Here is a 22,297-nt window from a genome sequence, read left to right as displayed (position 1 = left end):
TATTCCTACCTTGCTTCTCCTGGTGCCCAAAGTTTGTAAGACTGTGTTCACAAACAACGTATTTGTATGTTTATGCATGGTTGTTTCAATCTAGAAAAAGAAGCGGAATGAGAATGAAACAGCTGCAGAAGGCGAAGACTCTGCTATGACCGACATGCCTCACACGGAGGAAATGACAGACATCGTAGAAATGAGAGAAGAGAATGAATAATAAAGGGGATGCAATTGTTCTCTACAGGGACGATTGGAGTGATACTTCAGCATCTTGTCGTCTCTCATACTTTTTTGTTTGTTTGTTTTTATTTTTGTAATAAAGAGGCCTTGATTTAAAAGGTTTCAGATAAATTCTCTAGCATACTGAGTATGCTCACACTGATGAGGGACCTAAAAAGAGGTCTTTGCTTTTTCTTTTTCAATTGAATTTGTTTTTTCACTCCATGCAGACATAAAAGGTATAATTGCATCGCTGTAGAGTCTTCCTTACTTATGCATCCACCTTCTCTGGACAATCTGCATTTGTCAACCAAAGCCCTGCTGTGTGTGTATGCGTGCGCATGTGTGCACGCACATGAGTGCCACTGGCTCAGTGCTACTGCCATAATCCTACTCCCTCCCCTTTCTTTTTCCTTCCTTTTCTTCATGAGAAATGTTAAGGAAAAGAAGTTTGGAATACAGAGCTTTATTTTACTTGCTTGAAAATGACTTTGCTACATAAACTAATATACTATGGTGAACTATATCTTTTGTTTGGCCTCGTCACTAGAGCTTATACTGCACAGGGTACAACACAGGGAGGAACGTGTAAGTCTCCACATGGAAAGCGGAGAAAAACAAGTTCCTCTCTCCTGTTAAGAGTGTGTGGTTGTGTATATACACACACAGATACATAAACAGAGACATACATATATATATTTATATATATATGCATACAATAAATAAAATACACACAGGACAAGAACTCTGTTTAGCTTTCATTCCATCTGAAAGATAGGAATCTGTTGAAAAATGTAAACTATAATTCAGAATCTTCTTGAATAGTTAAGCACCATGTTATATAGGTTTCTTTAGGGAAAAAAAAAACAAACACAACATGCACTTTCCTCTTGTGAAGAGGGTAATAGCAAATTATAGAATTTGACTGTATTTGAATAAAAAAAATAAAAATTGACAAGCTTTACCAAAGTTCTTGTCCACTGATTTAACTTTAATTTTTAAAGGATGATTTACTCTAGACTTATTTCTGGTGCCTATATATTAACAAAACAAACTAACTAACTAAAAAAAAACAGATAACTTATGCAGGATACCATGGTATATTGCATTACTACACATAGTTCCATGAAGTTCTTTATTTGGTGATGTACACATGCTCACACATACATGTATATATATAAATATATATATACACACATATGTATGTTTTGCTATGATGTATTTACCTATGCAGTAGATCAAAATCAGTATGGTGAAGCTCAAGTACTGATGATCCTCCAAGTCCTTAATTAGGGACCATGATCACTTGTTAGCTCTCAATACAGCAGTGTCATTGAAGTGAAAGCTGCTCAAACCAGCAAGTGCTGCACTTTGCAAACAAGGCAGGCACTGTGCGGTATAATTGGGCCTTAAATAAGAGAGCGTGAGGTTGGATGGTCAGTCTGTGTCAGGTGGAAGTGAAGCCTATGTAAGAGGTTACTGAACTAGAGATGGTTTGGGTGCCACCAATGATGGCTGCAGGAGCAGTTTGTATTCCTCTGCTGGTTTGTGTTTGGCTGCGGGGCAGCATTCCTGCTACCAGTTTGTAGTAGCTTGGGTTCTTTCAGCTGTAACCATGCCTGAGTTTGGATACCGTTATCCTACATACTATATCTGCAAATCAGTTAATTTAAACTTTATTAAGTAAAAGTATATTTTTCTAAGTTGTGGGAATGATTATTTAATTGTGGACAACTTCAGTTTCTGGATTATTTGCCAGGTACTCCCAGCACTCAGAGAACTGATCAGAACTAGACATTACTTTCAATGTTGTATCAATATATGTGTATATATACATACACATGTGTATAAATATATATATTGTATATTATGTACATTTATTTTAAGCTAGAATACATTTCCTATTTTTCCAAGTTCAGCTAAAAATGTCTCTAAAACACTACAGAGTTGGATAGTAACCAGGTATGGCTATAATGAAAGGCATTGTATCAATGAGCTTTATTTTAAACATTTCTACTGATTTTTTACATGCACAAATGTGGTGAGAAAAGACTTAGAAGTGATGACATTGAATGGCAGACTTTAAAAATCAGTTTGTGGTTAATTAGCAGTAGCACTAAGAGGCAAGACTAAACCTAGTAGCCTCACATTTTCTGTGCCACCACAAGGTTGTTCTCATTGTTTCTTAAAGTTGATTAAACAAACCAACCAAAAAAAAAAAAGACAAAAAACCCTCAGACAAATGAACTTTTGCAGTAAGCAGACTGTACACATAAGCATTCATGAATACAGACTCTCAAATGGTCATGTGTATATAACATGTATGTAGACTGTTACAGATCACAATGGCCATTTAATGTCTTCTCTATTTACATAGTTTTGATTCCTCCAGCACATTTGTATCGAAATCCACAACACACAGATTTTCAGGAAGTATCGAGATAAAGCAAGAAATTATTTTTGTGTAATATTTCTTTTGGTACATTACTGAAATTTAAACAGCAGTATTTTTGAAGAGTTCTGAGCATTATAGATGTAGGTTTCAAGGTAATTATTGTACCCAAAAGTAAGAATTTGAGAACAAGTAAGGTGAAACACTGAAACTTGTTTTAGATAGAAAACTGAACAAATATGAAAAAGTAAATTTTTGGTCGTAGAGTACTGAACTAACGGTATTGTAAAAGTCAAATTTTCAATTTTATGGGTAATATTTAATATTTCTGTACTTTGCAAAATAACAAGTGAGTACAGGAGTGGTAGGATTTGGGCAAGGATTCAGGCAGCTACATGAGGATACATGTGTAACATTTACTTCTGTTTCCTGTGTGTTGTGTATTTCTTTACATTGCTCTGTTGGGTTAACCAAATAGGCTGATGTTTCAGCAGCGAGCAGCTCCAAATGGGAACACCATGTCTGAGCAATGCCCACTCTGCGCTGCAGGTGCACGGAGCGCCATGCACCCCAGCAGCAGCTGGCGCTCCCTGTGGGTAACATCTTGAAGGGCTTCGGTGATCTCTCCAGTGGTGGGTTCAGCTGGCTGGCAGGTTGGGAGCTCTGGGGGGGGGGGGGGGCCGACGCAGGGCACGTGCCGACTTGCCCAGCTCAGCCAAACCCACCACCGAATGTGCCGGAGCTTTGCCTGTGCGAGCGATGCTGCTAGGCAGGTCCCTGTGAACGTGCTGTCCTCTTTCTGCCCAAAGGGACTGTCCTGAATTATGGTAAAATGGCTTAGCTGGCTCCTTTGGGTACTGCTCCTGGAATTGTTATCTGTGTGATACATTCTGAAATTATAGACACCTGCTAAATTCCTGCTTTGGAGAGCCAGAGCTTGGTCATCTCAGTGAGTTCATCTGGCGGCTTAGCCTATCCAGACTTTCTTGGGAATTTCTGAACTATATAAAAAAAGTGATGATAAAAAGAGGAACAAAGTTGATCTGCATCCCACAGCTTAAATTTTAGACCATGGGAGAACATGCCACACAGCAGGAAGTAAAAGGGACACTGATAAGTTGTGGGTTAATGTTCCTAGGCTCTTAATGCAGACCTAAAATTGTGTTAACTTGTCCGAGTTTTCCTTTTGCAGACCTAGCTGTTGAGAAAACTATTTTCTTTTAACCTCCCCTCTCACACTTACCAAGCGATGGACTTGATGAAACAGGCTCTGCATGTCCTGGCCAGTGCTTGAGGCCACGCGGGTGCATCAGCTGGCTCCCAGGCATCCCCGTCCCTCTTGCACGGCTGCCCGGGGAGAGAGCGCTAAGTTGCCTGCTCCTTAGTTAGAGCTACACTGGGTGAGAAGATTGGGTGAGTAACAGAGAAGTCTTTTGTTTCCTACTCATTTTTGCTGCTAAATATTTCCTTTGACTGGGAGAGATTTATACCTGGCGCTTGCCTGGTTTTTGCCGAATCGCAGCAGACAGACAGACAGCAGCTGGAGACAGAGGGTGAGCTGTTGAATGCAGCGCATTCAGGACAGGCCATGGCGCACGGACAGGAGTCTTTTGATGGGGAGAGCTCCTTTTTTTGTGGGCTGGCGCCTCATGCTTAAAAAGAAGGGTGAAAGGATGCTTTCAGGCCAGGGCGCTCAGAGCAGGCACAGCCATGCACTGGGCTGCGAGGCGCGATGCTGTGGGGACTGGGGCATTGAGGGGCATCCTGCACCCCATGCTGCCTGCAGACGGGTCCTCGGCAAAATGCAGGACAGGGTGGGGACTGGAAAGGCAGCAGCATTGACTCCGTCTCCCACTGGGGTTGTGTGGACCTGGTGCAATTGGCAGGGATTTGAGTGCAGCTGGGTGTTACCTGAGCATAGTTTCAGTAGCCATTAGTGTCTTAGAAAGCCATGCATATATATATGTATATATATATATATTATATATATAAGCGTATGTATATGTGTGTATGAGAGTTTTATGCACATATTTTTATTACTGGCTGTATATAGTTTGTTGGAACAAAGATTCAAGCATAAACATCTTAATGAAGGACTAACACTAGGCTGTGTCAAAAACTGCAGTTTCAAGCTACATGAAAGAGTAAACTAAACAACCTGTCAATAGGCACAATACCAGTAAGATAAAGCAGGATTTCAGTCAGTAAGCTGAAATTGGAAAGAAGGGGGAAACATGGAAAAGCTTATGGATATGGTATATCCAGCCTAAAGACAACAGCATGGTGTGGAACACAATCAGAGAGCAGAAAATAGCAGAGCAGTGACTACTGCCATTTAACTGCACTAGAGAGGAACCGAAGGGTGAGAAGTAATGTGTAAATAAGACACAGCTTTTAAGTATTTTGGTTTCTGAGAGTGGAGGAGTCCTCAGTGGAGTATGAAAACATCTTAGAAGATTATTCAAGCAGAAATAAACCAATATGCAGATTTTATGACATGCAAAGAGGAGGCTTTACACTGCTTACTGGATCTGAGTAACTGGCAGTAAGTGGGCAACTGGGCAGATGTCACACAAACATTGGTTAAACAAAGAGAAAATCATCACAGTTTTGGTGTTTGGTAGTTCCCAAATACCAGCCTAACTATACGTATGTGCAGAATACCGTATTTGCAAGCCACAGTAAGGTCCCTCAAGCAGTGCCAGGGCAGGCAGGCACTTTTTGGCCTCCTGCTGGGTGCTCGCAGGAGGGTGGCCTCCGTGCTTGCTCTGCAAATGTGCAGCAGCACACTTTATGGGACTGCCTGCTGGTGCAGCCTCATGATACAAGGCACGTACGTTAGTTAACTCAGCAACAAGCTCAGGCCAAGCGTGGGCTTGACCTACAAGAGTGTGGCAGAGCAGAGGGAGGATGCAGGCTGCCTGGGGAGCTGGGGCTTGGGTAATTTGGGGGCAGCTTGTGTGGGTTTACATCAGAGATGCAAGTTCACGTTTCACTGCACAGATCCACTCGTCAGCAAAATCATTGCCAGACTTCTCAATAATTTGCACATTCTGAACAAAAAAGGCCAAAGACAAAATACAGGGGCAGAGAGCTGAGCTTTAACCTCAGCTTGGATCTCGTACGCAAGCAGACGGGCACTTTTTCTGCTGCTTGTGCAAGTTACTTGTATGGTTAAAGAGGGATCTTGCATCTCAACATGTCATAACCAAGGTATTTGCGCTCAGTCAGTAGAACAAAAAGACTGTGGTATATTTTTAGGTGCTTTTTTGTCTTTGCAACCTTGAGGGGAAAATTTTCCTTGGCATTACCAAACCTTGTCACCGCTCATATCAAATTGTTAGTTTTACCACATCATTTTTTTCTCTCATTCCCAGTTCAGCATCTTCAGACTTTTCCTTATTTCTTTCTGAAGGCTCCTGCTAGGTTTATTTTGCCTATTGGTGTTTTGAGAAGAAATATGTAATCTTCATGCTGAATGTCAAGTAATGCAGTGATTAAAAAGTAGCTTAAAACAAAACTTTGTTGATGAACTGTTTTTTCATTTGCTAAGCTGAAAAGGAGAGTCAAGAAACAGAAGGAATTGGGGGTGGTCTTTATTTAAAATCAAGAATGAACAGAATTAATTCAAGTTCACTACTTAACTTAGGCCACTTTTTGTCCTCCTAATGATTTCATAGCACCAGGATCCCAACTCTTACAGCTAAGCTAGCACTGCAGCCTGCAATAGTTTGAAGCAATGGCAAGTGTGAGACTTAATGTATTTCAAACCTAAAAATATAGCCTGATGAGTTGGAGAGACCAATTAACAGAGACACTCTATTAAGTTTAAAATTCAGCTGGACTTGAGCAACCTGATCCAGTGTCTAAAATGACCCTGCCTTGGGGTTAGATAGAGGACTACCTGCCATTGCCTTCTGATCTAATTTGTTCCCTGGTTCAGTTAGGAACCTAGGAAGGTCCCTTCATCTTAAGGGACTTGAGACTCCTTTTTTTTTTTTATTAGGGTTTCAGTTCAGGGCTGAGAAATTGTGCCCACTAGGGCTCTACAATGCAGATACATAAGCCAAAATCTGAGCTTCACAGATTCTTTTGCAGATGACAAAACTTTCATATTGTAGAGCCAGCTTTAAAGTACCCTCCTACCCTGTGGGAGCCCACAGTGAGGGCAGAGCAAAAATAAGCTATTGTATATGCAGACAAAATATTTGAGTACTGCACTGCACTTTTAACTCTCTAAGTACAAAAGCCTGAAACCAGCAAGCAGCTGCATATATCATGTTTCCTGCTATCCCTCTTTTCATGTGCATCATTCAGCGCAACAGAAAAAGCTATCCCTTCTGGTAACTCCCCTTTGTAATCAAGGTAATGCAGAGTAAATACTTAAATACTACAAATGAGAGCATATAAATCCCTTCTTAAGAAAGGATGTATTTTAAAATTGAAGCAACAGCTTTATCCATAATTCAGCAAAAACACAAGAGAGAAACAAAAACAAAACAAAAATTGAAAAAAAAAATGCATTCCCTTTTAATGAATATACTGCCTGGGTGGAAAGCAGTATGTGTACACACACAGAAAACAGAAGAGCGTGATCTTTTTAGTTTGCTCTCCAAGACGGCACTAATGTAACTCTGTAATGTAACTTTTGTGCCCTATTACAATAAATGAAAAGTTCTTCCTAAATTGTAATGAAACAATTAGTATGCTAGAGGCAGTAAGGTTGCTAATTACTTAGATTAGCTGATTTTATCCACAGATCTTGCAAATGCCTCAAAATTGCAAAAGCTCCTAAAAGCTGAAGGTGCATATGCATTTTTGTAGGTGACGTGAACAAGCTTTTCTAAATAAACCTGATCACTATTAAAATAACACAGTTTGAAGTGCGCTTCACCTACTTTAGGTTTAATAAAAATCTACATGCAAAACTCTGTATACTATTACAAAGCAAATGCACAAGGGGGGGACTCAGCCTGTGCTTTTAAACTGAACAGTATCTCCCACCGCCACCATAAAGGCAGTCAAGCTTAGATCGTGTCAAGTTTTGATCATTCAGAACATAGGCCTCACTGTTCTGATATTTTAGATCAGCTTTTGGTGTTGCTGCCTCCACCTTTTTTCTTGAAGCCAAGAGCCTACAGCAGGTTTTTGGTAGGAGACACAGGCATGGCTGGAGGACCTCAGAGCTTGCCTGACAAGTGGGAGGGTGACCTAAGGCAGGAGGCACAAAGCTCCTTTAGAAAGATGCTCTTGGATGGGTTGTCGTTCCACCATTACGACTGAGCTGGCAGCAGCGATCCTCCTTAGAGCTGGCTCTTCCAAGGGGGAAAAAATGGACCTTGCCTGTTGTTGATGGACGTGGAGCTGGGACTGAAGCCAGTGTAAGATCCCCCAGTGCTGCTTTTGTTATTTGTGCTGTGATGCTGGCAGAGCATCTTAATGCCATGAGCGGCAGAAATCCACACTGGAGACCAGGGGCTCTATTCGGCTTGGTGGGACAGATGAAATGCGTTTTAACAGTGCTTGGGCAGCACAGCCTAGCAGCCTTCCTAAGCTTTGAGAAACTCTTGTTTCGGGATCTATATTGGACAGGAAGTTTCTGGAAGTGCCCGAGGAGGAGCATAAGTGAGTGAGTGAGTATGGAGGAATGAGTGACAGAGCCCATGTAAGTGGAGAGAGATGGCTGCTAACGAATGACTGAGATGTCTTTTTGAAGCACCACACACTTGGCATTATCCTGCAAGGACCATACTAGTGGGCAGCCAGAACTGTGACTCCTTCATTTGTCATCTTCAGTGAAAAGTTCACTCACCTTTAAAGTTTCCCAGGCAGCATTGCTGGTGCTAGATAGAACTGAACTTCATAGTGCTAGGAACACAAAAGACTTTGTCACACCTTTTGCAGTGAAGAAAGAAGAAAGCTTCATGCATCCTACTCTTCATCGTCACGTATTTGAGCAGGGCAAGCCACAAGGTCACTCCAGAAAGAAACTCTAAAGCTGAGCAAAACCAAAAGGGCAGAGCAGAAGATGAGAATTATTTTGTCTTCACAGCAGGGAATCATCTTGGAGGAGAGCCAAATTGAATAGAAGTACCCACTAGAAAGTATCTCAGAGGAGGTGCAGTTTCAGAACAGAGGCTCAAGATGGCTTTGACCACATCGTGTGAGGTTGAAGACTGCATCAGTTGTAAAGTAATAATAACAAGGATAACAGGTTCTCCCATCTCCAAGACATGCTCTAAGGATAGGATTTATCAATGCTTGTGAAAAATGCTTGGATACTGCAGGGAACAGAGCCACATAAATGCCTATTAAACTGATACTTGCATGTTCTAATTGTGCCTTTGGGTTCTCTAAAATTGACTTGTTTTTGGTTTCACGGAAATACTTCAAAAATTGGGAGTAGGGAGCAGTGTCTTGAAGCAGCATCCTAAAAAAGAGCAGCACAACATCTGAAGACCTTTGCTGAGGCAAGAAGGGGAGAATGTCTGGGGGCCTCGTGCTTTTCCCCACCAGACCCTAGACGCCCTGGCCTGCAGTATTCTGTAGGACAAAGTTTTGTTCTGTTCTCAGCAGGTTTGCAACTTAGAAAGAGGCAAGAGTACTAGCTGGCCACCTTTTAGGGAATGCTGTGTTTGCACTGGGATTAAGGCTGACTTTCCATAAAGAAAAAGCTTTTCCTTTTCCTTTTCCTTTTTTTTTCTTTTTGTTTTCTTTTTCTTTTTTTCTTTTTTCTTTTTTTCTTTTTCTTTTTCTTTGTCTTTTTCTTTTCCTTTTTCTTTTTCTTTGTCTTTTTCTTTTTCTTTTCCTTTTTCTTCTTTTCCTTTTTTTTTTTCTTTTTCAGTTTGTTTTTATAATTTGAAGGTAAACCTGAGAACTAGGCAGATGGATGTTCCACCTTAGAGGTATCGCTTGCTTTTCATTTCTTTCCAAATATCTTTCACTATCAGATTCAGATTCTTTCAGTGTCTTTCAGGATAAAGCAGTCTTTATACAAAACAGCGTTGCTAACAGCAATCCTTGACTATTTAAACAAGTCAATTTTCCAAGGACTGTATGTGTCAAATCAGAGCACTATTTGGAACTATAGTACAGGGATCCTAGATTTTAAAAGAAATGTTACCTCATGCATCATTTTCTGTCATACTTATAGAATTCCAACTGATTTGTTTCAAAATAAGCATTGTTTTCTGTAAGTTGTACACCTGCTAAAGCTACCAGTTTGTTTTTTAATGAACATTTACTTTGCTTTAAACATGTGGGTTTTCTGTAAACTCTAAAGAAACCAATGAAGGCAAAAACTTTGTACATTTTTAAATGACTGCTATGGTCAATGGTATAAAAGTACGTGTTTGTCCTGGTTCCAGTTAGGACAGAGTTAAGTAGCTCATAGTAGCTGGTAGGGTGCTATGTTTTGGATTAGGATGAGAAGAGCGCTGATAACATGCTGATGTTTTAATTGTTGCAGAGCAGTGTTTACACCAGGCCAAGGACTTTTCGGCTTCTTGCTCTGTCCTGCCAGCGAGCAGGCTGGGGGTGCAGCAGGAGCTGGGAGGGGACAGACCCAGGACAGCTGACCCAAACTGGCCAAAGGGGTATTCCATACCATCTGACGTCATGCTAAACAATATATAGGGGTGGCTATATATAGGGGGGGGCCGGCTGCTCGGGAATAGGCTGGGCATCGGTCAGCGGGTGGTGAGCAATTGCATTGTGCACCACTTGTTTTCTTACACATTATTATTGTTAATACTATTACCATTATCACTATTATTATTATTATTGTTATTATTATTTTCCTGTCTTAATAAACTGTCTTTATCTCAACTCACAGGCTTCACTTTCCCGTTTCTCTCCCCCCATCCCAGAGAGGGAGGGGGGAGGGTGAGCGAACGGCTGTGTGGTGTTTAGCTGCCAGCCGGGTTAAACCACAACAGTCTTTTTGGCGCCCAACGTGGGGCCCGAAGGGTTGAGATATCGACAAATCTGACCAGAGTGTGTTAAACTAAAATTGGTATAAGTATTGGACCTGCTTAATAGTTGCTAGTCACGATGTTGATTGCCTTAATCTCCAGTCTGCTGTACCTGTATTCCAAATTGAGTTTTATGGTGCGTTACTTTCTGTATGTGCTCCCTGTTGCACTGTTTATCCTTTCCGGGCCCTGGTTTAAGATTGTTATGGTACTGTGCGGTGTAACAATGGCTTATGAAATGATGAAATATCTGGTCACGACTTTAACCTGGTATTTGTACTCAGCACTGACGTCGACTCTATACTTTGGAACCCATATCTCGGAAACTATTAGCAATTACACCTATTGCCTGTTTTCGTTAGGGAGCCAATCTGTGAAGGGGACAGGGGAAGACATGTTTCCCTACCTGTTCACTCTCCCTTTCTCCTTCACCACCACCCTCTTATCCCCCGAGTTAGTTACGGTGGTTCTCCGAGATGTTGAATATCCTTGGGATACTCAGACCAGCCTGCTCTTGTTGTTATGTCTCCTGAATGCGCTTCAGGTTTTGTGGAGGGTTAAACAACTACTTAGGAATCTCATCCGGAGATCTGTCTTGAGGCGGGATAGTTGCGAGTGGCAGGGAGTGTGGGAGGATATGGGCAGGTTTCTAGAGCAGTGGTCACCTCCAGTGTTTTGGACATTCACCCCTGAACAACTGCAAAATCCTAAAAAGCTGGCAGAATGCTTGAAAAAAAGGTGTCATGACTCTGGCAGTTCCAAAGTGACACAAATCACTGTAGCGTGCTGGGGTCTGGCTTGTGCCTATCGAGCTGCAATTGATGTTATTAGCAACCTAGCTCCAGCTCCTGCAGCCGCTCCAGTTCCAGCTCCTGCAGCTACTCCAGCTGCAGCTCCTGCAGCCGCTCCAGTTCCAGCTCCTGCAGCTACTCCAGCTGCAGCTCCTGCAGCCGCTCCAGTTCCAGCTCCTGCAGCTACTCCAGCTCCAGCTCCTGCAGCCGCTCCAGCTCCTGCAGCCGCTCCAGCTCCTGCAGCCGCTCCAGCTCCTGCAGCCGCTCCAGTTCCAGCTCCTGCAGCTACTCCAGCTCCAGCTCCTGCAGCCGTTCCAGTTCCAGCTCCTGCAGCCGCTCCAGCTCCTGCAGCCGCTCCAGCTCCAGCTCCTGCAGCTACTCCAGCTCCAGCTCCTGCAGCCGCTCCAGCTCCTGCAGCTGCTCCAGCTCCAGCTCCTGCAGCCGCTCCAGCTCCTGCAGCTACTCCAGCTCCAGCTCCTGCAGCCGTTCCGGCTCCTGCAGCCGCTCCAGCTCCAGCTCCTGCAGCCGCTCCAGCTCCAGCCCCTGCAGCCGCTCCAGCTCCTGCAGCTGCCCCAGCTCCTGCAGCTGCCCCAGCTCGTGCAGCTGCTCCCACTCCTGTGGCTGGGTCAGAGAAACGAGCTGTAGCAGTGCAAGTTGACCCCGCAGAGGGTATCCCAACCCCTGTGGCAGACCCCGTGTCTGGGTCAGAGAAACGAGCTGTAGCAGTGCAAGTTGACCCCGCAGAGTGTATTCCAAGCCCTGTGGCAGACCCTGTGTCTGGGTCAGAGAAACGAGCTGTAGCAGTGCAAGTTGACCCCGCAGAGGGTATTCCAACCCCTGTGGCAGACCCTGTGGCTGGGTCAGAGAAACGAGCTGTAGCAGTGCAAGTTGCCCCTGTAGACAAGGTGAAAAAATGGTATAGAGGCTCAGGTCGTTTAAAACGCAGACAGTCTTCTGCTAAGTCTGGGCGAAGTGAAGACGAGGCTGGGCCATCAAAGGTGCAGGAGACTGAAGATGAGGATGAGGATGGCGAAAAATCAACAGTAACTACCCGGACTCCATACCAGCCATCAAAGGTGCAGGAGACTGAAGATGAGGATGAGGATGTCGGAAAATCAACAGTAATTACCCGGACTCTATACCAGCGTGAGCTACGAGATGTGCGAAAAGATTTTGGTCGCTGTATAGGCGAGCAGCTTGTCACCTGGCTGCTCCGGTGCTGGGACACGGGAGCCAATTATGTGGAATTGGAGGGCAAGGAAGCCAGGCGGCTGGGATCCCTTGCTAGGGACACATGCATTGACAAAGCAATTGGAGATGGAGCACAATCTCGCAGCCTCTGGAGGCGTCTCCTGTCAGCTGTGAAGGAAAGGTATCTCTTCAAGGAAGAACTTGTATGTTTACCAAGCAAATGGACCACCATGGAGAAGGGAATTCAGTACCTGAGGGAATTGGCCGTACGGGAAGTAATTTATAAGGACCTAGATGACGCACAAACATCCACAGATCCAGATGCAGTCCAGTGTACACCACCCATGTGGCGGAAGTTTGTACGGAGTGCCCCATCATCATATGCCAACTCATTGGCAATACTAACCTGGAAAACGGAGGAGAATCCCACAGTGAATGAAGTGACTAAAATACTCCGGCAGTACGAAGGAAATCTCTCCTCTTCCCTAAAGGCCTGTGTCTCAGCTGTGGAGAAACTCTCTGAAGAGGTCCACCAACTTAAAGAGAATTTATCTTCCCCTCCACCTGAACGAACCAGTGTCCACCAGCTAAAAGAGAATGCTTTAGAGAAACTTTCTGAAAAGATCCACCAACTTGAAGAAAGATTATCTTCCCCTTCACCTGAACGAACCAGTGTCCACCAGCTAAAAGAGAATGCTTTGGAGAAACTTTCTGAAAAGATCCACCAACTTGAAGAAAGATTATCTTCCCCTTCACCTGAACGAACTAGTGTTCACCAGCTAAAAGAGAATACCTTGGAGAAACTTTCTGAAGAGATCCACCAACTTAAAGAGAGTTTATTTTCCTCCCCACCTGTACAAACCAGTGTCTCAGCTATTAGGGGTAAACGTTCATCTATGCAAGGAAGACAATATGGTGGGCACACACACCGCGCCACCCTGTGGTTTTACCTACGTGACCATGGAGAGGACATGAGAAAATGGGATGGAAAATCTACTGCGACCCTAGAGGCACGGGTACGTGAATTGCAAAGGAAAACAATTGGGAAAAAGGAGTTCTCTGAAAGGTTTGCTGCTCCAACTTCCAGCAGGCAGTCCTTTAAACACAGAAATGAAGATTCTGACCAGGACTAGAGGGGCCCTGCCTCCAGCCAGGGGGAGGAAAGGGACAATCGAGTTTATTGGACTGTGTGGATTCGATGGCCTGGCACGTCAGACGCACAGAAGTATAAGGCTTTGGTAGACACCGGTGCACAATGTACTCTAATGCCATCAAGCTATAAAGGGCCAGAGCCCATCTGTATTTATGGTGTGACGGGGGGATCCCAGCAGTTAACTGTATTGGAGGCTGAAGTGAGTCTAACCGGTAATGAGTGGCAAAAGCACCGTATTGTGACTGGCCCAGATGCTCCGTGCATCCTTGGCATAGACTATCTTAGAAGAGGATATTTCAAGGACCCAAAAGGGTTCCGCTGGGCTTTTGGCATAGCTGCTTTGGAGACAGAGGACATTAAACAGTTGTCTACCTTGCCTGGTCTCTCAGAGGACCCTTCTGTTGTGGGGTTGCTGAGGGTTGAAGAACAGCAAGTGCCGATCGCTACCACAACTGTGCACCGGCGGCAATATCGCACCAACCGAGACTCCCTGAGTCCCATCCATAAGCTAATTCGTCAACTGGAGAGCCAAGGAGTGATCAGCAAGACTCACTCACCTTTTAATAGTCCCATATGGCCAGTGCGAAAGTCTAATGGTGAGTGGAGACTAACAGTGGACTATCGTGGCCTGAACGAAGTCACGCCACCACTGAGTGCTGCAGTGCCGGACATGCTAGAACTCCAGTATGAACTGGAATCAAAGGCAGCCAAGTGGTATGCCACAATTGATATCGCTAATGCATTTTTCTCCATCCCTCTAGCAGCACAGTGCAGGCCACAGTTTGCTTTCACTTGGAGGGGAGTCCAATATACTTGGAATCGGCTGCCCCAGGGGTGGAAACACAGCCCTACCATTTGCCATGGACTGATCCAGTCTGCGCTGGAGCAGGGGGAAGCTCCTGAACACCTGCAGTACATCGATGACATCATTGTGTGGGGTGACACTGCAGAAGAAGTTTTCGAGAAAGGGAAGAAAATAGTCCAAATCCTTCTGAAGGCCGGTTTTGCCATAAAACAGAATAAAGTTAAAGGACCTGCACGAGAGATCCAGTTTTTAGGAATAAAATGGCAAGATGGACGCCGTCAAATCCCAATGGATGTGATCAACAAAATAACAGCTATGTCTCCACCAACTAGCAAAAAAGAAACACAAACTTTCCTAGGTGTCGTGGGGTTTTGGAGAATGCATATTCCAAATTACAGTCTGATTGTAAACCCGCTCTACCAAGTAACCCGTAAGAAGAATGCTTTTGAATGGGGCCCTGAGCAACGACAAGCCTTTGAACAAATTAAGCAGGAAATAGTTCATGCAGTAGCCCTCGGGCCAGTCCGAACAGGACCAGATGTAAAGAATGTGCTCTACACCGCAGCCGGAGAGAATGGTCCCACCTGGAGCCTCTGGCAGAAAGAACCTGGGGAAACTCGAGGTCGACCCCTGGGGTTTTGGAGTCGGGGATACAGAGGATCTGAAGCCCGCTATACTCCAACTGAAAAGGAGATATTGGCAGCATATGAAGGAGTTCGATCTGCTTCGGAAGTGGTCGGTACTGAAGCGCAGCTCCTCCTGGCACCCCGACTGCCGGTACTAGGCTGGATGTTCAAAGGAAGGGTCCCCTCTACGCATCATGCAACTGATGCTACATGGAGCAAGTGGGTTGCACTGATTACTCAGCGGGCTCGAATAGGAAACCCCAGTCGCCCAGGAATCTTGGAGGTGATTATGGACTGGCCAGAAGGCAAATACTTTGGGATATCACCAGAGGAGGAGGTGGTTCGTGCTGAAGAAGCCCCCCTGTACAACAAGCTACCGGAAAATGAGAAGAAATATGCCTTGTTCACTGACGGGTCCTGTCGTATTGTGGGAAAGCATCGGAGATGGAAAGCTGCTGTATGGAGTCCTACACGACGAGTTGCAGAAGCTGCTGAGGGAGAAGGTGAATCGAGTCAGTTTGCAGAAGTAAAAGCCATTCAGCTGGCTTTAGATATTGCTGAACGAGAAAAGTGGCCAGTTCTCTATCTCTATACTGATTCATGGATGGTAGCAAATGCCCTGTGGGGGTGGTTACAGCAATGGAAGCAGAACAACTGGCAGCGCAGGGGCAAGCCCATCTGGGCTGCGGCATTGTGGCAAGATATTGCTGCCCGGGTAGAGAACCTGGTTGTAAAGGTACGCCATGTAGATGCTCATGTGCCCAAGAATCGGGCTACTGAAGAACACCAAAACAACCAGCAGGTGGATCAGGCTGCTAAGATTGAAGTGGCTCAGGTGGACCTGGACTGGCAACATAAAGGTGAATTATTTATAGCCCGATGGGCCCATGACACCTCAGGCCATCAAGGTAGAGATGCAACCTACAGATGGGCTCGTGATCGAGGGGTGGACCTGACCATGGACACTATAGCACAGGTTATTCATGACTGTGAAACATGTGCTGCAATCAAGCAAGCCAAACGGTCAAAACCTCTTTGGTATGGAGGACGATGGCTGAAATATAAATATGGAGAGGCCTGGCAGATTGATTACATCACACTCCCTCAAACCCGCAACGGCAAGCGCCACGTACTTACAATGGTGGAAGCAACCACCGGATGGCTGGAAACATATCCTGTGCCCCATGCCACCGCCCGGAACACTATCCTGGGCCTTGAAAAGCAAGTCTTATGGCGACATGGCACCCCAGAGAGAATTGAGTCAGACAACGGGACTCATTTCCGAAACAACCTTATAGACACTTGGGCCAAAGAACATGGTATTGAGTGGGTGTATCACATCCCCTATCATGCACCAGCCTCTGGAAAAGTTGAACGATACAATGGACTGTTGAAGACTACACTGAAAGCAATGTGTGCTGGGACATTCAAAAATTGGGATACACATTTGGCAAAGGCCACCTGGTTAGTCAATACCAGGGGATCTGCCAACCGAGCTGGACCTGCCCAATCAAACCTGTTACGCACTGTAGAAGGGGATAAAGTTCCTGTAGTGCACGTAAGAAACATGCTGGGTAAAACAGTCTGGGCTACTCCTGCCTCAGGAAAAGGCAAACCCATTCGTGGAATTGCTTTTGCTCAGGGACCTGGATGCACTTGGTGGGTAATGCAAAAGAATGGGGAGGTCCGGTGTGTACCTCAAGGGGATTTGATACTGGGTGAGAATAGCCCATGAGTTGAATTGTAGTATGTTAATTATTATATAATAATGTATGTCATCACTACCATGATTGCTATATATCATAGATGAAAATGGTGATTAATTAGAATGTATTGGACAGAGTGTAACCTGAGCATGACATAAATGGTATGGAATAAGGGGTGGATATCTGTCCTGGTTCCAGTTAGGACAGAGTTAAGTAGCTCATAGTAGCTGGTAGGGTGCTATGTTTTGGATTAGGATGAGAAGAGCGCTGATAACATGCTGATGTTTTAATTGTTGCAGAGCAGTGTTTACACCAGGCCAAGGACTTTTCGGCTTCTTGCTCTGTCCTGCCAGCGAGCAGGCTGGGGGTGCAGCAGGAGCTGGGAGGGGACAGACCCAGGACAGCTGACCCAAACTGGCCAAAGGGGTATTCCATACCATCTGACGTCATGCTAAACAATATATAGGGGTGGCTATATATAGGGGGGGGCCGGCTGCTCGGGAATAGGCTGGGCATCGGTCAGCGGGTGGTGAGCAATTGCATTGTGCATCACTTGTTTTCTTACACATTATTATTGTTAATACTATTACCATTATCACTATTATTATTATTATTGTTATTATTATTTTCCTGTCTTAATAAACTGTCTTTATCTCAACTCACAGGCTTCACTTTCCCGTTTCTCTCCCCCCATCCCAGAGAGGGAGGGGGGAGGGTGAGCGAACGGCTGTGTGGTGTTTAGCTGCCAGCCGGGTTAAACCACAACAGTGTTGCATTAAAATTGAGTGCTGTTTATGTATTTAACAGAGATGTATGTTTTTGCATTGTTAAAAAGAATGTCCTATGCTTTCTTTTGGAGGGGGGGGAGAGAGATCTGTGCTCCAATACTGTCCAATAGCTTTCATATTCTAATTACTTTAAGTAAAGTTCTAACAGTTTGCATATGAGTCTGATTGCTTCTGTTATTAATTCTTGCAATCTAACATGGTCTAAAATACTCTTCTCGTGTGGAACAAGCAAAATATACCTCCTGGTGAGAAATTAATTCAACACGCAAGATGTTTTTGAATCACAAGTGTGATGCTGCCAACTGTAAGGTTTTAACTTGAAGTTAATGAAATCCAAGGGTATCCATAAAACAATGCAGGACAAGCTCTTTATTTCTACAAAGCCTCCATGAGTTGCTAATATGGAATTTTCATGGTCAGAGAACTTCTTCCACACCAAACCTAAAACTTTTATTATTCCTGTTAAATAGACGCTTAGTACTTAAAGGAGAGCATTCTTCTGATCTGGTCAGGGCAAACTCGGAAGTCATGAGAAGATCCTTCATCCACCCATCTGGCAAGCCCCCAAAGGTGTTCTCACAAAGCTGTGAAAACATTCCTTGACCAAAAATGTTTAGTGTTTGATTTTGAACAACATTTCTGTCCCTTGGGCACTCCAAAGTGACCGAATCTGCACCACCCAGTGCAGCGAGAAGGCCGAGGATGGGATCACAGCCTGTAATTGCTCTCCTGATGTGACACTCAAGCAGCTGCTGTTTTTAAGAAGGCCTTGGAAAGGCATGATGGTGGACCTTTGCTCACACCTGTGGCTGAGCACCAAGGACTCTGCTGCCTCAGTTGTCCTCATGCTGGGCCACAAAATGGCCAACTTTTTCTTTTATTTTCAACTTTAGGGTGGGCTGGGCAGCAGCTCTCTATGGGGTGTGCGCTGTCTCATCCATGGTGCGGTTGGGAGCAGCAGCTGTGTTTCACCTGGTCTTCAGTGTGGGGTGGCCCAGAGAGCCCTCAGAGGCCCCTGCACTGGCTGGGGACAACATGGCTGCCCCCTCCTGCTCTCCTACCACTGACTGTTGTCACCGTGGCTGAAGGAAGGATCTGCTCATATCTGTTCACATTCCTGCCCAAGGCCAAGAACGCTAAGCGGGGCCAAGAATATAATTAGGGCATCTAAATCAACAAAAGATAACTCCTTGAGGCACTCATTAGCTGCTGGCACCCACCACTGCCTTCCCATGGCCACTTGCAGAGGGCACGGCCTAACCTTGCCCAGCTCTCCCTGCAGAGAGGGCTGGCCTGGCAGGAGGCCATGCTAGAAAATAAATAAATTAATTAATTAAGGAGGGGAAGAAAAAATTAAAATTAAGGAGAGGAGGAGAAAGAAGGTGGAGGACCCTCAGGCAGGGCCACAGCGCCTCCAGGCCCCAGCACACCACCAGCACCATCCTGCCCTCCTGGTCAGGGCAGCGGTAGGTGGGCAGCACCCCACGGCTTGCAGGGCCAGGGCCTAGCTGCAAAACAGGTACAGGGTTGCTGCTGCCCTGCTAGCTCTGGAGATTCAGATTTCAGCAAAAAGTGAAGCAACAGGCAGTCACATGCAGCGAGTCTGACTTTTTCCAACTAAGCTTTCTAGTTTTGAGACAATTAGGCTTTATTTCTTTCTCCCTAAGCAAGAAAGGGTCAGGCTGTAAGCATGTGAAAAGTAAAAAGTACAGTATGGTGTCAAATAGCATAACTAAGTCACCTTCATTGCTTGCAGTCTTGGAAGTCTCCCCTCCTACCAGCAGATTGTCCTCTCTGCCTTCGGAGAGCTGGTGTCTGCCCTCACTGCTCCCTGACTACCTGCACTGGTAATGAGGACAATTTGCTGTTCCCTCAGTGTAGTAATTGCATCCAGGTTTAACCCAGGTTATTTCCCCAAAGGGCACAAATAGACCTTAGACAAGGGTCCTCAACCACGGGCAGGTGCAATACGAACCCAGAACATTTTCCGCCTTCTTGCTGCATCCCTTTAGCTTCCTCACGCCTTGCTGCACCCCCCTGCAACACCGCCAACCCCCTGGTAGTGCAGTGGTAGCATGCTGAGGGCTGACGAGGCACCCTTCTCATGAAACCCTTCCATGTCACAGACCGTACCACACAGCATTTGCTTCTGTGTCTCATACTCAATAATAAAAGGAGGGCAGACAGGTCAGGAGAAGGCTTCTCTGTGGAAGGTCTGTAACGTAAGTGATGCTGAAAGAGGATCTGCTGTGCACTGAGGAATGGGAAAGGGATCATTATCACAAACAGACAAAAAAGTCCCAGAAATGAACAGAGGTTTGACACAAAGAGAACAACTGCAGTCATCTTTTGGCTGGGTTTGTGTGAAACAGAACCACTGAGTGATGTACTAGACAGCCAGGGCAAACACTCTCCTGGTCCCTGTGACATGGCAGAGGTACCAGCAGGGAGGGAATGCAAAGCCTAGAAATGGCTACAGAGGAAGGTAGTACCCAGGAGAAAGTCAGGCAGTCATTAACTCTCCAAATAGGCTGTACTGTAGCTGTGAAAAAGTGAACCTTCCTCCTCTGTCACTTAAAAGAGGTGACATCTTCCCATATCTTGTCACAGAGGAACATTTTCCCAGCAGCTGGAACCAGTGATCACAAGCCTACAACCAAAACAGATGGCTCTGTGCCAAGCCCACCTACCACCGTTATTCACACATCAACCACTGTAGCATTTGTTTGGAGAACCATGAATTTCAGTGCCAAGCTTCACCAATAACAATGCAGTCCCTTCCATACAAGAAAACTGCCTTCACAGCAGCAGCTCTTAATGCCTTTTATCCTGGCTCCTCACAGAAAATTTCCCTTTGAACGTCCCATGAACATAGACCTCTGTTGCCATTTTCCATCTTCCCCTTGCAAAGGCAGATGCACTGGAATAAAGCATGTATGGGATGGTGAGATATAGCAACACCTGGACCTTTCATTTGGGTGTCTTATCATCAGATGATTTCAGAAGCCATCACAGTTTTGCTTAAAACAGCCTTAAGCAATGCTCCAACTTAACTGGCCCTTCCTTTGCAAAATTAGGTTTCCAGCTACTTAGTACCTTTAAAAAAGCACTCAGTCATTTTGGTTAATTAAAAGAGGATTTTTGATTTCAGCATGATTTGATGAAACAAAACTCAGCATGCCTGACTGAGGGAGTAAATCAAGCAAACACCATGGAAACACTCGACAGTTTAAAAGTAATGAGCCAGCTACTAAAAGCAAATATGCAAGCACCATGTGCCAGCATCCTGTGGCAATACCTTGGGATATGCAGGAGGCCAAGTGATGTTCCACCTGGGTGTTTTCTGGGCTGGATGGAAAATGTGAATCTGAGACACACAGCAAGAGACAGTATGAGTACAGCCTGCCACTGTGCAAGTGTTATTCAATGCAAGGGAAATTAACTGTTAAATCCCCCAGATATATTTTTCCTTGTTGTTTTAGTTATTGCTTTTCCACTTTCTTTCCAATCCTGTTAGTTAAGCAGGTCAGCAATGGCTTCAGATGAGCAATGTTTTCATTGAGTCTTCTGCTCCCCTTTACCCTCAGCAATTTAAATTCAAAAGACATGCTCAGGTGGCAGAGCAGAAATTGCTGTTAACTCCCGCTTGCCACCCTACTGAAAGGAACATGCTCCTCCAAAATACAAGTACTCTCCTGATGCAGTTAATTACACCCCAACACAGAAAGCCAACTTTGACAAGAAGCAGAAAAGCTTGTGAAATGAGCATGCTGCAGAAGTGGCAAGAAGCAGGCTCTCACCCAAGAGGTTTCTTTAAGCTCTGCACACTGCTCTTTGAATAAAACACCAAGACCTTTTGCAGTAAAACAATAGCCAAAATGTTACTCAAACTTTATTTAAAAACAACAAAAAATATCCACTCAAAGAAGGGGGTTTTAGCAAGAGCTTGAGTGAAACAGCCGCGGTTCTCTCATGGCCCATAAGCCTGCAGATTATATACCCTCCTTGCTGTATATAATTTATAATTTCTTGTAACCTTTCATACTAAAGTAAATAAATAAATCTTATGATGTAAAAAAGTGATATTCAGAATCATAAAGAGTAAACAACAGTCTGGCAAGTGCTCCACCCCTAAAGGTATAGCGTGGCATAGTTACAACCATAAGTCTAAAGCAGTTTTTTATATTTAACACAGTCAGCTAGAAATTTTATTATTATTATTATTATTTTGTATCTGCAATTCAGGAACAACACTGTAGGTAATAACAGAAGAGTGTTATCATATTTCTTTCTGCCCCTTGGTGATAGCACATATATACTGAGAAATAAGTCCCAAGTGTCAGCTGTAGGCCAGAAAATGGGTATTTTTGGTGACTGGTCTGTGAAACAAAGACTGTGGAAATTGAGAGAGACGATACTAGTTTCGTTACTATTGGAGCAGCTTTTCCTTTTTTATTTTTATTTTTTTTAAATAAAAGATGGGTTGGTGCACAACATATCTAGCAAAGAAAATGTCTGAATTCTGTCCCATCCCAGAAAGTCACAAACTCTTCCAGAACTATCAAATTCTAGAAAGGTGAGATCATAAAAACACGTAATAGTACCTACCATGCATGGCCTGTGTGAAAGCATCGTTTGTGTGAAATGAGGTGTCATATT

General features: G+C 44.6%; 2 protein-coding genes across 2 annotated transcripts in view; both read left to right on the top strand.

Annotated features, from left to right (window-relative positions):
* ANKH (ANKH inorganic pyrophosphate transport regulator) overlaps positions 1 to 17,792 on the top strand; it is a 116,635-nt gene extending 98,843 nt beyond the window's left edge. The window contains exons 12-13 of the mRNA XM_080581823.1: positions 95 to 9,953; positions 17,619 to 17,792. Coding sequence (XP_080437949.1) covers positions 95 to 211 — 117 coding nt within the window. The 3' untranslated portion in view covers positions 212 to 9,953; positions 17,619 to 17,792. The remainder of the gene's footprint in view (positions 1 to 94; positions 9,954 to 17,618) is intronic.
* Positions 10,267 to 13,693, top strand: LOC308188663 (uncharacterized protein; the record flags this gene model as incomplete). The annotated part of the gene is made up of 2 exons (XM_080577985.1): positions 10,267 to 10,303; positions 10,440 to 13,693. The coding sequence occupies exon 2, from the start codon at positions 10,658 to 10,660 to the stop codon at positions 13,691 to 13,693; it is 3,036 nt and encodes a 1,011-aa protein (XP_080434111.1). The 5' UTR covers positions 10,267 to 10,303; positions 10,440 to 10,657.
* Positions 17,793 to 22,297: the final 4,505 nt, after the last annotated feature.

This window comes from Anser brachyrhynchus (assembly GCF_964034855.1).
Source record: "Anser brachyrhynchus genome assembly, chromosome: 2".
Taxonomy (NCBI): domain Eukaryota; kingdom Metazoa; phylum Chordata; class Aves; order Anseriformes; family Anatidae; genus Anser; species Anser brachyrhynchus.
Note: the sequence above shows the minus strand (reverse complement) of the source record. Positions and strands in the feature narration are given on the sequence as shown.